The sequence below is a fragment of the Rhopalosiphum padi genome, chromosome 2, assembly GCF_020882245.1.
Source record: "Rhopalosiphum padi isolate XX-2018 chromosome 2, ASM2088224v1, whole genome shotgun sequence".
In the NCBI taxonomy this organism is placed as follows: domain Eukaryota; kingdom Metazoa; phylum Arthropoda; class Insecta; order Hemiptera; family Aphididae; genus Rhopalosiphum; species Rhopalosiphum padi.
The window spans coordinates 65,704,729-65,719,857 of NC_083598.1; the positions used below are offsets into that span (position 1 = coordinate 65,704,729).

The 15,129-nt window shown below is 28.4% G+C and overlaps 1 protein-coding gene across 1 annotated transcript; it reads right to left on the minus strand.

Moving 5' to 3' along the window:
- Positions 1 to 611: 611 nt before the first annotated feature.
- On the minus strand, positions 612 to 13,851 carry LOC132922672 (homeobox protein rough-like). The gene is made up of 5 exons (XM_060986303.1): positions 13,615 to 13,851; positions 11,867 to 12,211; positions 8,937 to 9,065; positions 2,605 to 2,708; positions 612 to 1,240 (listed from the first exon to the last, which is right to left on the minus strand). Exons 2-5 carry the CDS (start codon positions 12,183 to 12,185, stop codon positions 788 to 790), a joined length of 1,005 nt encoding a protein of 334 aa, XP_060842286.1. The 5' UTR covers positions 12,186 to 12,211; positions 13,615 to 13,851; the 3' UTR covers positions 612 to 787.
- Between the last annotated feature and the right edge of the window lie 1,278 nt (positions 13,852 to 15,129).

Consider the following 15,129-nt stretch of genomic DNA (forward strand, 5'->3'; position numbering starts at 1 on the left):
GAAAAAATTAAAGATCGTACTTAAATTATTATTTAAAATCAATAGCTTATTACATTAAATACATTGCAATCCATGCAATGATTATACCTGCATAATAACAAACACAATAAAACTTATAATATTGTTTATTAACGCTGTTGTTGTGCGTGTCTTACATTTACATAATATATCCAAAATAGGTATTTAGCAGCTGGTAAGTAATAGGTTAGGTATCTAGGTACCTATGTCAACTGTCAAGTAGTTACACGACACAATATAATCATAGCTGTGATTAGTGTGGGTGCAGGCTAAGGGGGGGGGGTTAAATAATCTGAGGCTGTTTGAAAGGTTAATGATTGAATAGTTGGTTTCCCGACTTTTAAAGTGATAAATTATCGAAAATATTATTAAATATAATTATCGAGAAAAGTAGATATTTTAAAAAATTATTTGCATCCGTATATTTTAATCTGTACTATGGACTCAGTTGTATCCCAACTTGTGAATCGACTTAAAAGAACACATCACGAATCATGCGGTGTTTTACACGGAGTTGAAACATTTTCTTCTTTAAATCCGACTTCACTTTTATAAAAAAAATAATAATAAATACATAATTAACACATCAAACGGCAGATATAAATAGCAATTTTTATTTTAATAAGATGCTTCCAATAATAATAATTGCACCCCGCCGCGGACCTTCAGAGACTTAGATCTCTGCAGTACTGTTTATAAAAACAACAATACTAAATAGATAGACAATAAGTGCGCCGGGTACGCACAACGAGACGAAAATGGAATTATTTTATCTCTGTTGGTGGTGATGGTGATGGTGGTGGTGGTGCTGATGGTGATTGTGTTGGCGTTCCGTTTTGGTCGCGACGACGACCGTCTCGTCGTGTTCCAGCGACTCGGGCCCCGTCGAAGTAGACGTCTGCTGTGTCGGCGGCGGCGGTGGCAAACCGCAACCGAAGTTTTGCAGTCCACCACCGGTACCGGACGGGGACGAGCTCGCAGTGGAAGCAGCCGTCGCCGCCGCCGCAGCCGCCGCCGGGAAGTAACAGTGAGGAGCGAACAGCGACGCGTAGTGCTGAACCGGTTGGAAGTATCCGTGCCGGTGCGCGATCTTCAGCTTGGACGCCAGCTGCTTCTTCCACTTGGTCCGCCTGTTCTGGAACCACGTCTTTATCTGCACTTCGGTCAGGTTCAGCGCCTTGGACAGCTCCATACGCTTGCTCACGCTCAAGTACTTGTCCGTCTATACATAATAAGTATAGTGACTATAGTAAATAGTTATTATTATTATTCGCTCCCTTAATATTTAGCATACTTTTCTTTGCTATATGGTTAAAACTTAAAATTTTAAACACGAGTGTTGAATAATCATTTTTTGTATAAATATTTTATGTTTTTTTAACAAATGTTTTGAAAATAAACAACATAAATATTTACGTATTTTGACTTATTTATTACATACAAATCTATGCTCTAATTATAATATTATAATATATTATACAAAGTGTGTGACGCACATTAACGTGTGGATAACGAGACGATTTTTTATTTTTACATTTTTTTCCCATCTAAAACCGTGACTAATCCTCCTCCTCCCTTACTTAACTTTAAACTTTAATCATATTCTTAATTTTAAACATTTGGAAACACCAAGTTGTTTGTGCAATATTTCCCCTACACATACCTACAAGTTGTGTCAATGAGTCTTATAAGTTATCACTGATATTATCATGATAGTTAAAAGATTTAAACTTTATTTATTTTTTTGTTTTACAGCTCTCGTGGTGTATTTTATTTGTTAAATTATTAAATAGCTACCTAAAGATTACCTAAAAACTACCATAAGATTTAAAACATTATGTATATTGTATATTCTATAGTAATTTTAAACATTGAACAGCAGAGAACAGAAAAATATGAGTATTGAGTAAATAGAAACGCTTCACATATGTATAACGAATTGCCTACCTTACTCCTGAAATTTGAGCAATATTTAATAATTTGTATTACGAACGGATAACGGTTTTATAAAAGATAGAACACTAAAACTCCTTTGAATAACTTTAAATTAAAATAAGAGGTATGTTTAATTAACATAGTTTTTAAGCAAGACATTAAGATCATCAATTATTTCAACACGCAACTTATAATGTGACTATTAATTAGGATTTAACAAATTCTAAATGCTGTAAAATTTAAACAAGATAGCAGATTAATATAATAATTTATGGTTCTCTATCGAGAGATTTTTTATTCAAGATGTATGACTTGTTCATTTTTTATCGACAGACTACATTTAAAAAAAGTATAATCAATTATTTATTTTGTTTAATGATCGTGTCAAATAATTTAAATATTTTTTTTGTTGATGATTTACTATTGAAAAATGAAATAGATGTGTTTAGCATATTAATATATTATACACATTATTATACATATAATAAACTCAATTAATCATTGATGGCGCTTAAAATTGGTCATTTCGAAATTATAACTTAACATCGATGACTGTTTTGGGTTTATTGCGTTGATGGCTCCAAGATTGAATACAAGATTATAATTCTAAAATGATTAAATATATATTGTGATAAAAACAAAATTACTCACTTTAAATTCTGCTTCCAATCTTTCTAACTGTTTTGCACTATACGCTTGCCTGGGTTTTCGATCCAAACCGGGTTTTCTGGATCTTCGTCCCACTGTTTTTGGTGCTGTTAAATATAAATATATTGTTATTTACGTATAACATTCTCACGTGTTATTATAAGAGGACGCTACTGCCAAACGTGTTGTATACTTGTCTTACACACTTGTATACCTATAACTACATTGCAAAAATCTACAACTACGCGTACATACCTATCGGATTCCTACTATAGTTTTTTTTTATAGTTAAAAGTTAATATTAGAGAAAATATACAAAATTATTATTGTATTTGGCGAAGAAAAATTTTTCATATAGGTACTTTCAGTTGAATCTCATGGAGATAAAAATAAATTGCTTTATCATAATATCACATACATTCACCGATATAATTTGATAAATTCGACTAATTTAATAATAATAAAAGAAAAAATTTATACGAAAATGATGAATTATAGGTACATTATTGAATATTTTTATAAATATTTCTATGCATATGTAAGTGATATAAATTTTCGTTTAAAAACGTCGTAAATGTATATTGTACCATTCACGTGCGTTGTAGGTTTTCACTGTATTTTTATTCTTTTTTAAAATTGTATACCTGGACATATATGCGAACCGGAATAGATGATTTGTGCCTCAGGATATTTTAAAAAACAAATGCAAAGTGATAGATTTATTAGTTTGAGAAGTCAGGGAACGAAAAGTAAAAAAATATGGAAAATTAATTATAAATTGTAGATAAGAAAAAATGAAAGAATTGCAAAAAAAAATTTACTTGTTTGGGCTTTGTGCGGGAATTTTAAAATTTCATACATTTTTTTTACCAGTTATTTAGCTATTAAATCATTTATAATTATTAATTTATAATAAAATAGCTATTTACTCATTTTCAACAATACATTTTTTAATCATAAACAGTAAAAAATATCCCTAGACGTAATTCATGTATGAATAAAAAAATATTTAGACCTCAATTTACATATGTACAAAATATAGTCAGGCAGCAATTTACATATGTATAAAATATAACCAGGCCGCAATTTACATAAAAATTAAAAATGGGATGCAATTTATAGCGACCCATGCGAATTGTATAGGGTTTTATTAGTTCTTTTATTACATCCGGTGGATTCGTTAAACAATAATTAGGGTCATGGCCCACGGGCACGAAATATGATTATTGGACGTTTAGGACTACCTACACTGACTACAGCTACAAAGCCGGCTCTAAATTAATATGAATTGGTTATTAGGTATTTAATATTATAAAAAAAAGTCAGTGACAAGAAACACATTATAATATATAATACTATGTAAGGGGACTCCGCTGCCTGATCATCGAGCCTCGACTCTTTTAAAAAATCATCCATCAACATAAACGAATATAATGATAGTTACCTACCAATATAATATTTGATATCATGAAACTCACGACGATTATGGAATTACCTATTTCTCTGAGACTCCAATATTATTATTCAACCAGCGTTCTTTTTAATCCCCTCAGTTATCGTGAGGTAATTTCTTGGTAACTTAGATACTTTTGTCTGATACCCACACACCTTTGCAGCCAACCCGTGAATTTAACGGGCATGGACCAAATGCGTTCCTTATTATATTTTAGCCTTTAGGTCAGTGTATCAATGGCGCTTGTATTAAAATTTGCCTATTTTCAGATAAAAAATATTGTTGTTAGATCTAATTCCATCATCATCGACATAAACAATCTACACACTAAAATACTTGAAAATTAAAAACGTATTTATTGATCAATTGATTACTGGTTAAAGTGACTGGTTATAATATATTTTATAAAAATATCAAGAATTATATGAAATGTTATTATTATTACGCACGTTTGATCACGCAAGTAAAGTAACTGGTTAGTTATTAAATGTGAAGAAAATATTATTTATTTATTTATATTATTATAATATTATGTATTAATACTTTTAAAAAAATCGGTTAGTGTATTAATTTATTATATATAATTATAACTAACTAATAAGTTTTCCCTGGTGGGTATTGTTAAATGTTTTGAGCGCAATTGGTCTATAAAAAAGTAATTTTAAGCGCAATTGGTAGACTACCTTTTTCTCGCTATTGATTTCATCTCAGATTATATACCTATATAGCGTGTCAGTGTATATGTATAAGACACAAAGTATATGTGCTGGGTCGACCTTAGTTTTTTTCGGGCCGCTGAAAAAAATGATTTTACCATACCTTTTATTTTTTAATAAATACATTTGACCAAAAAACGTCCAATAATATAGTTTTAATACATTTATTGTGAAATTTTATATTTATTCGTTAAGTACTATTTCATATATAAGTATATAACCTACTAGCTTAATATGTTAAGCATAAGTATAATTATTATCATCATAGTAGTTATTTACATTGTATAGCTTATAAAGGAAATTTTATTAGTAAATAATATAATATATATTATATTATATTTGGTAATTAGGTATAAATATTATAATTTTATATTAACAATAATGGCAAACATATTAATTATTACCAATGTGGCAATGTTTATTTTTTTTTAGCATAATATTATTAAAATGTAAAAGAAAAGCAAAATAGAAATTATCACGTTTTATCACTGAACTATAAAATATTATTTAAAGACTTTTTTGAATTAAAAATATCGATCAGCATTTCTAGTCGATTTTGAAATATACTTCTATTTTTAACTAATATTAATGCAAGCTCGCCAATATAGGTATTTCATCTTATCGGTTACAAAAAAATTAATTTATAAACACTATCATCTATAATATGACTTAAAAAGTCTCGTATAGAAACTTTGAGTTGTTTGATTTTAAAATCGGTAAAACATTATTTTAAATTTGTCAACAATAGTTGTTTTGCATCGATCGTTGCACATTTTATTTTAAAACCAAATACTTAATTGATAATCATTTGCTCTTAAACATTTTTAAAATTTCAAACTTTTTTTAGATTTATTTTTTGAATAGAAAAAGTGACACGATAGATACAAATTGAAAAAGAGAATTGTTGAGTTCTAAACTGTTTTAAAAATTAAAATTGAACTACTGTCTAGTGTCTACTAGTAGAAGTTAAAATTTTAAATTAAATGGGTATAATGTTGTTATTATTATAGTTTTATTTATTACTGTTATAAAAATTGTATTGCATAATATGTACTATGTACAATACTTATCGACTTATACACTCATAATATATTTTAGCTTTAATTCTAGAAATTTTTTATTCTATGTGATATATTTTTTAATATTACTGTATAAGAACGTTCTTTTAATTGTTTTTCATGAATCATTATTTAGGGTAAAGAGTCCTTATAATATGTACAGGCTTAAACAAATTTTCCTGTTGGCTTAGCCTAGAGCTGAGCTGACCCACCTGACCCTATATATATTTAGTCGTACCCTCCCTCAAAATATTGGAGTGTTACCTATAGTATATTATCCATAATTTTGATTCATTTTTAATATCATATTGACATCTATAAAATAGTCAATAACATATTTAACATACAATTAAAAGTAAAAATAATCATTACATCGAATTATTTATAATATTCATCTATATTTTATGTAGAATATTCAGCTATAAGTATATAAGTATATAAGTATATAACAATTATTGGAAATTATATCACAACTTCAAGAATAAATTTCTTTTAATCAATTAATTTAAAAATGATAGGTCAGTCTCAGCCAATAGGCTAATATGGTGTACCATATTTTGTAATTAGCATTTTAAAATTCAAAAAATAATTATCTATATATACCCGACACTAGCGGGTTACGCGCAAGGACGAATCTAGTGAGAAAAAACTGTGATGACCACTCTCCATCAGAGCTCACAGTACACACATACATATCTTCACGTTTTTTTAAGAATTATTTAATCTAATAATTTAATAATATAGGTAATTAAATACATTTAAAAAATGTACATTGTTCGTTAGCTAACTATAATTGAGAGAATTTTTCTACTCTAAGACTGGTAAAAATTCAACTTCGTTCCAGTTTGTAAGGAAATTGATCCAATGATACATCTATAATCTATTCATAAAGAATTCAATATTGCAAATAATGTAACTAATTAACATTAAACGGAGTAAAGATTTTAAAATTTAATAAATTACTTAGACCCTCGACCTCTTTAATAAATTTCAGAAATATTTAAGATTGTGGTGATAGTTTTTTCTTTGATTAAAAAAACAAAAATTATAAATTGATATATATTACATTACACCATTTCTAAATGATCATTGATCATTTTAAAATAAGCGAAAATGATGGATTTGATGAACTTAAATTCGTTGGACGTTCGAAGATTGGGGAAGAACTATTCAGGACAGGCATGTAACCAGGATTTTATTGTTTATTTGTTTTTTTTTTTTTTGAAAAACGAGAGGAGGGGTTTAAATAATTTTAAATACAAATTTTATTTTTATTTTTTACATGATTGTCAATTGATATATAAAAAACTCCCTGGATACATGTCTGGTTCAGGATAAAGAAAAATATGGAAGGTAATAACGGTGGCGGTGAAGACTATTGAACGGTTATTATGAAGTCATAAAAAAAGATGTATTTGTAACTTATATAGTATTTAGAAATGTACATAATAAATATTTATGTTAAAATGAATACGCGTACTATTTGGATATCTATTTCATAATATGTATATGTTGTATAGGTACGTCACAGTTTCGTAGCGATATGAAAATGTTTTCGTCGGCTTTTTAAATTACTTGATTACATTAATTCCAATTGGGTATCGCTGACAATACGGACATTAGCATATAATATTATTAGGTGCGTGTAGCTGTAGCGTTACGTTTTATAGCAGATACGGTTTCTAGGTATCTAACTCTAGCTATAGTCTGAAGGGAAAACGATTTTAATCACATAGTATATCATTATTGTTATTATTTACAACCCTCGTCGTGTGGTGTTCACCAAGGATGTGCGGGTCAACTCAGAGTCGACCCGGGGCCGTATTAATTATATGCGAAAAAATGATAAATAATAAAATAATAAAAAAAAAAAACAACATAGAATGCAAATTACTATCGAGTCATGCATCGAATGCAAATTTTCATTTGACTTTGGGTCAATGTCGATGACTCGTGTAACACTATAGCTGCGTGCGTACACTGTACGCCGTTTTTACATTTTATCATATAAATCTATATATGTATTCAATAACATATACATATATAGGTTTACGTATACATCTACATACGATAATCCGATACTATTATATCATGATTGCCGGTATTGTAAGTTGTCAAACGTGCATTGCAGTAACTCAAAGAATTTAAAGAATCTTTAATATTAATCATCCACTCTCGAGTGTTCAAAGAAATAAATAATAAAAAAATATTTTATATTTCACTATACAAATTGAATACATTCATACCGGTGTATATGTATATATTACACCACACTCGTTTATCGTGCGATATGTCACTTCTATATTTTTGTGACGTCAAAAGTTTCACAGAGAGCTCCGAATAAATTTAAATTAATATCAGCTGTTCGCAGAAGAAAAATCACTCATGCCATTTTATTTTGCAACATTTCGTCTCAATTTATTTTCATTTTTATTTTATTGATCTTACAAAAGATATCAAAAGCAAGGCTATTACTTATTATTATTCCTAGATTACAGTTATACACTTGTACGTATTATATTAATTCTAAATGTTTTATAATATACTACGTATAGGTACCTAATATTATTAATACTATGTGTGTCTTTTATCAAATTAATATTTTTTAAGAATTCGGTTTAACCTTTTTATATCTTTGGTAGTTTGAGCAAATTTTAAGCTGTATTCAAATGTACTATATAGACTTTCTAATCCATTGAAATTATATTTAGTAGAGCTCGAAATCAACGGAACGATGCAATATAATATAATTATTTATTATAATTAACGATAAATGATACACTGGGATTAGGACAACTAGGGCTGTAGGGGCAATACGTAAAAAGCTTATTGCCTTTAAAAAATATTGCAATGAGCGATTGTAAAAATAGCCAACTTCCAAAAGTTTATGCCCCCTTTGCCCGTCCTATCATATGATATAATAATATGTTAGTGTGTTCTGATATACACACCAACATTTCTCAATAATCGACATGGATCAAATGGAGTGTGACTACGATTTGTAACTAGACAGCATGTTTATGTAGATAGACTTGCGTGAATTGAATTTTCAAAAAAAAAAAAAAAATGTTCAGCTTTCGTAGTTTTATACACTATACAGATACTTACCCTGAAGACCGAATAGATGGGACGGTGGTGTCTTGTTAGCCACCGCTGCGGCAGCCGCGGCTGCAAACCACCCGCCGTACAACAGCGACGAGTAAGGAAAGTTGTGACCGTTAAGTTCCGCAATGCTATCTGTGTGCAATTAAAATGCATTAATATATTTTTTTCCATTAACATTGTTTTTTTTTCAAAGTTCAACAGTTCAATAACGACAAAACCTAATGTTTTACTAATTAGTAATTATACACCGAATTTACTGTTGCTTATATTAATATATTATCAGCTAGATATAACGTATAAAGTCATCACAAAAATATAACATCGATCAAAATAAAGATATATCTATTACAGACTGTTGGTGTCTAAGTATGTATTGTGGAATTGTATATACAATTTAATAATCGGTTGCAACCAACGAGATACCGCCTATTTATTTTTTATTTACTCAATTCTACATGATTTATTAAATCACAATGTTACTTTACTGAAAGATATGTATAAATAAAACTTATATTATTGTAACATATTGTTTTGTGCAATAAATGAGTTAGCTATTTGAAAAAAATACTTTTGGAAAAACATATTTTATTTTACATCTAACACATTGTTAAGACTTATCGTATTTGATATTCTGACTTGAATGGTTTATTTCCTTCTGACTAGAGATTTATTTTGGAATCAGTAGATTTTGTAAGAAATTTCATAAGCCTTAATTTAATATTTGAACATTGTATTTTTTCATATAACGGCAGCAATATCAATTATCAAAAGTTTATAAATTTAATTTAGTTTTTAATTTTATAAATTTCATTCATGCAACAAAAAAATAAATAAATAAATAAAAACATCACATTTAAATTATATTATAGCGCATCTTATTCTGTGACTATTTCATATCAATAATAATTAAAAAAACAGAAAAATCTTAAAAAATACTTTATAGATTAAAATACCGCAATTAACAAAAAATATTAATCTATTTTCGAATTACTATTTTGATTTCATTATATAATATAATATATATATTTGGCGCTGGTTTTCATGACAACTAGTACTTTAAATTTTTAAGTTATAATTTATAATAATGAGAGCAAACTCAGCAAACCCATGTAACGGCAAAGATTCATAAACAATCATGCGAAATTGTGTATGTTAATATAAGTTATTAAAATCTTCACATTCTACAAACAATTTCTACTCCAAAAAAGTCGACGTATTAAAACTATATAAAACCACACACTTTATCTGTACAATATAGTATAGTAAAATACTATACACTTACTGAAGGTTAAACCACACACTATTTTTAAATTACAGTCTATATACCGGGTATATTATGAACATCAATAACGTTAACCAAGTTTACCAAAAATTTTGATAGAAGTATTAAATTTTGTTTTACAGTATAACATTGTTACTGCACAAAAACATATAAATATGTAACATATAAAAAAACGTATTACAATGAGTAATAGTTGACGATAATTTATAAAATGTTTTTTATTAAAATAAATAATACATTTAAAATTTAAAAATATATACATTTTTGAGTAATTATCTATAAGTGAGTGATTTATGGATATAAATAAAAAACTGTGCGTATTTTAGATTCAATAATATCACTTACCTACATGAGAAATAAATAACTAAAATTAATTTCAATTATTATGTAATAAATTTACTGAAACACTAACCAATTACTAAACGATGAATAATAAAAGATAAAATAAATTTATTACAGAACTACAACATACCGGTTATCAATAATTTTTGTTGTCTAAAAATAATTTAGATAAATTAAATAGATGGAAATTTACAACGATTGGTAAATTAAGATAATTAATTTATGTAAGGACATTTTTACTTTTGATTATTGAAAAAATAATAAAAACAATACGTAAGTGCTAAAAACAGGAAAATGTCAGGCATTAATAGTGATTAATATGGAAAACAAGAGAAAACTTCAACATTAAAAGTAATACGTTATCGGCTAGTAATATGCTATTACTATAAATCACTCATTTTGAAGTAAATTTTACAAAACATCATCATCGTTATATAAACTATAAATATTGTTTTATAATAATTATCAATAATTTTATTATTATGGTAAATGTCGTAAGGATTTGTGCAGCTTATATTTTGTTGACAAGTAGATAGCAATACATAAACTAATATAATTTGGGTTAAGCTAGAAAATTCACTTCGCAGTTAGTCCTTAGTGACCTATCTTACCTATTTATAAAGAAATAACATTAAATCAAAAAGTTAAAATATTTTTTAAACACAAATACAGTGGTTCCCAAAGTGTGCACCGCGGCGTCTTTCTTGGGACGCCGCAACGCTAATCGTTATGTGGTGCAAAAATAAATTACCTACGATAAAATAACGATTAAGCATTAAGATTATGCTGATAAAATATTTTCTTTATGATTATAATAAAATAAAAATGTAATAATTAAATAATAATTTTTTTTATTATCCTTAAAATGTTCTATTCTTTATTTTATCTAAAAAAAAATGGTCATTGGTTTTATCTGGGGCGCCATGACAAAAAATTCAGTTTCAAAAGGGCGCCGTAAGACAAAAAGTTTAAGAACCGCTGCTATATTACTTGTTTTTTTACATAATTTCCCATCATACCACAACAATGAGGCTAGATGGGAAAATATGACTTTTTTGAAAAAACTAAAATTAAAAATAATATAACTTTTTAAAAAGTTTAATTATTTAAATCTTTTACGCTACTTAGAAACAAAATTATTACAAATTTTTACATTGGAAGTCTAACATTTTTTTAACAGAATAATTAAAAAAATAGCACAAAAAATGGTTTACACGTTGAATGTCTCGTCATGCCCCAGACTCCTCTAAACAATTATCATACCACCGACTTAGCATCGCGAAAACACCATCGCAGCAGTTACACTCACCCACGCCGCGCAACGTCAAGTCGTTTCGGTGGCGTTTGCCGGTGTCCGATGTCTCTGGACAGGAGTCGATGGCCGTCGCGGCGGCACCGTCGCCACCGTTGAACCGGCCCAGAATACGGTCAATGGAGAACTTGTGATGTGCTAAGGCGCCACGTGGTTCGGCGACATCGCTGCCACTGCCCGAGGACTCTGAGTGCCGAGACGGTGACTTAACGATCGCCGGGTCATCGTAACCCGTTATCGCGGCTGCTGCGTCGTACGCCACTTGGTCGTAAGCGCCGGGCGAGAGTTCTCCTTCCGACTCTGAGGATGTATCCATTTCTCAAAGGCGCTGAAGTTTACTTGCTAAATAAATACGGACACTGATAGAATTTGTTTAGCGCATAATGGGCATATGTCTTATAGTTCAAGTATACACTTATACGTTATATAGTTAGGTGTCCATCATTAATTGCGTCCAAAAATAATTTTGGTTTTATTTATTATAATACACAATAACAGTATATGATTTTATATTATAATTACATATATATAATTATATAATGTTTCATAAATATATGCTAACGACGGTTAATAAATGTAAATACAATTTTTGAATTGATCAATTATTTCATAATTTAAATTGTTTAAATTGTTAGTTAATAATAGTCAATTGTGACGATTCTAATTTATATATCTATAATTTATGTATATTAATCTATCAGTCCTTAATAAATCTTTACTTATTATTTTTACACTTAATATGGAAAAACTTTTTCAACATGAACAACTTTTAACTGGTATTGTGCTAAACCATTTTAAATGTTGTATACATATAATACTAAAAATATCAAATCTTCCACTTTATTTTAATCAGCCTAACCATTCAAGTATACAGATTTATTGGATTTACCAATACCAAATGATACACAAAGCATATTTTTAAGAGTTTTAATATCAGCCTCGAGTTCATTAATTGATGTATCAAATTATCTAAATAAAATATAAATGGCCAATAATTTAATTCTAATATCGAAAAATTTCCTACAGCACTATAATCAAATCTTAATTACCTCGTTTAGACACGATTAGGGCTCTTAAAATTTAAACGTGTAAATTTATGAAAGCTTGTTTTAATAACTGTCTCTTGGTATCACTATAATATGCACACCTGTCACCTATATACTTTTGTATTCATCCCAGGTTTTTAAGAAAGTGCAAAAAACAAAAGTATGTGAATCGGCAAATGTGCATTTTACATGCCATCCACAAGTGGTAAACATAAGAAACTAGATTTTACAAGTAGACATTTATAAAAATATACCAACATATAAATTTAAATTTGTTTATGAATAACATATAAATTTAAAGTTGTGTATGAATAACATATAATACAAATAAACAAATGTATATTTAAATTCTAAACTATGTTTATATATGTCATTGGTTAAGATTTAGCACTGCGTAATGCATATAGATGAACACACCAATTTATACGACTAAAATTAAGAACCGTGCTGAAATAATTGATTGTGAAAATTAATTTGAATATGAATGTTACATCTAATATTCTTACGATAAATATTTGAATTTCATTTTTATTTCTTATAAATTAATGTTTTGAATACATTTATATTAAGTATTAACTATTGATGTCTGATGATACATAATCTTTAACTAAAAGTGTATTATAAAATTCAAATACAATTGAAAATCAAAAAAAAAATATATATAATATATTTATATATTAATTTATTGTGTAAACTTACTCGTAGTGAAATAATATGTTCCGAGGATCAATAATGAAAAACAACTTTAAATGTTGTTCAATATATATTTCGTTTTATTCATCTACTTTATAGGTATATATTAAAGCATTTTTGACAGTTTATAGTTACATTAAAATGTGTAATAACGATAAAAAATGTACTTATATCTTTTTCGACTAATAAAAAATGAAGACAATTTACTGACGTGGACCGGGGCCAACGAAGAGGTACGAGCGGAATGAAACGTGAAAATGCGTGGTACGAGTGAATCCTGTTAAACTGAACGGTTTTAAAGTTTATCCCTCGTTTATCCGTTTTGGCCATTTTCCCACTTACCCTTTGAGCGTTTCCTCACGGCTGCCGCATCCCTGCCCCACCCACGCCAACCGGGTCCACCCTCCGCTGATGCCGCCCGCTCACACAGGTTCTTTTATACGCCTTGTAAAAGTTCTCAACGTCTTTCAGACACGATGCGGTCTCCTGGGCAACGGTTTTAGACCGTTTTCGACAAATGGCCGTTTCCATTAAGGCCCAATAATCAGTTATACACGACCAAAAAGCTCTTCGTCTCTTTTGTTGTTCCGCTTCTCCTCCTCCTCAGCCATCCATTCCACCCTATTATACAATCCATTTACCCCCAAACACATACACAAATCTGAGTTGAAGGGAAACGTTTAATACGGAAAATGTTCTCAAAACGCCTATTTTCCGGAGATAGTGTTCACACAATAACAATCGACGACCTGCGCATACTTACATAAAATATTATACAGAGTGATCGAGATCATACCTATATTTAAAGTATTTAATTCTACTTATTTAAGGTTTGAGATTATGGTTTTATTATCAAGATATATTAGGTACAGGTAAATTATGACAATAATATTATAAAGTTAAATAATTTAGAAATTCCTCAATTAGCAACCAATATAACTTAACACTTGATATAATGGAATGATAATATATAGGAGATACTTATCTATAGAATGATTAATATGTTTTACGTTGCTGTATTTTTTTTTAAAGTAGTGTATTAAAAAAAACTTCATCATAATGAAAATATTACGTTAAAACATTTTTTTTTAAATAGGCTAGAAAAATAATAATAAATTAAATACTTATAACCATGTATTCATCATACATATATAACCAGTGTATAATTATAGTCCACGAGTAAAAACTATAATTTAAAAATGTAATTCATATCTATCTACATATATATATATATATATATATATATATACAGTAAATTTCCGTTACAACGAATATCAATACAACGAAAAATCCCGTTATAACGAAAGTCATAGAAGTCCCCTGCCAAAAATCAGGGCTTATAAAGAACTTATTCGAATTATCGTTACAATGAAATTTCCATTATAACGAAAAAAAAATTCGGTCCACTGGGGTACGTTGTAACGGGATTTTACTTTATATATATATAATAATATGCAATGTTTTAAGAAATAAACGGACTAATATCTTTAATATAAAAATTTTAATAACTAAGATATAACT

Coding starts and splice junctions, on each gene's coding strand:
- LOC132922672 (XM_060986303.1), bottom strand. CDS start 12,185: ATGGATACATCCTCAGAGTCGGAAGGAGAACTCTCGCCCGGCGCTTAC. Junction 2,709..8,936: donor CCATCTATTCGGTCTTCAGG/GTAAGTATCTGT, acceptor TATATTTAACAG/CACCAAAAACAGTGGGACGA. Junction 1,241..2,604: donor GATTGGAAGCAGAATTTAAA/GTGAGTAATTTT, acceptor TATTATGTATAG/ACGGACAAGTACTTGAGCGT.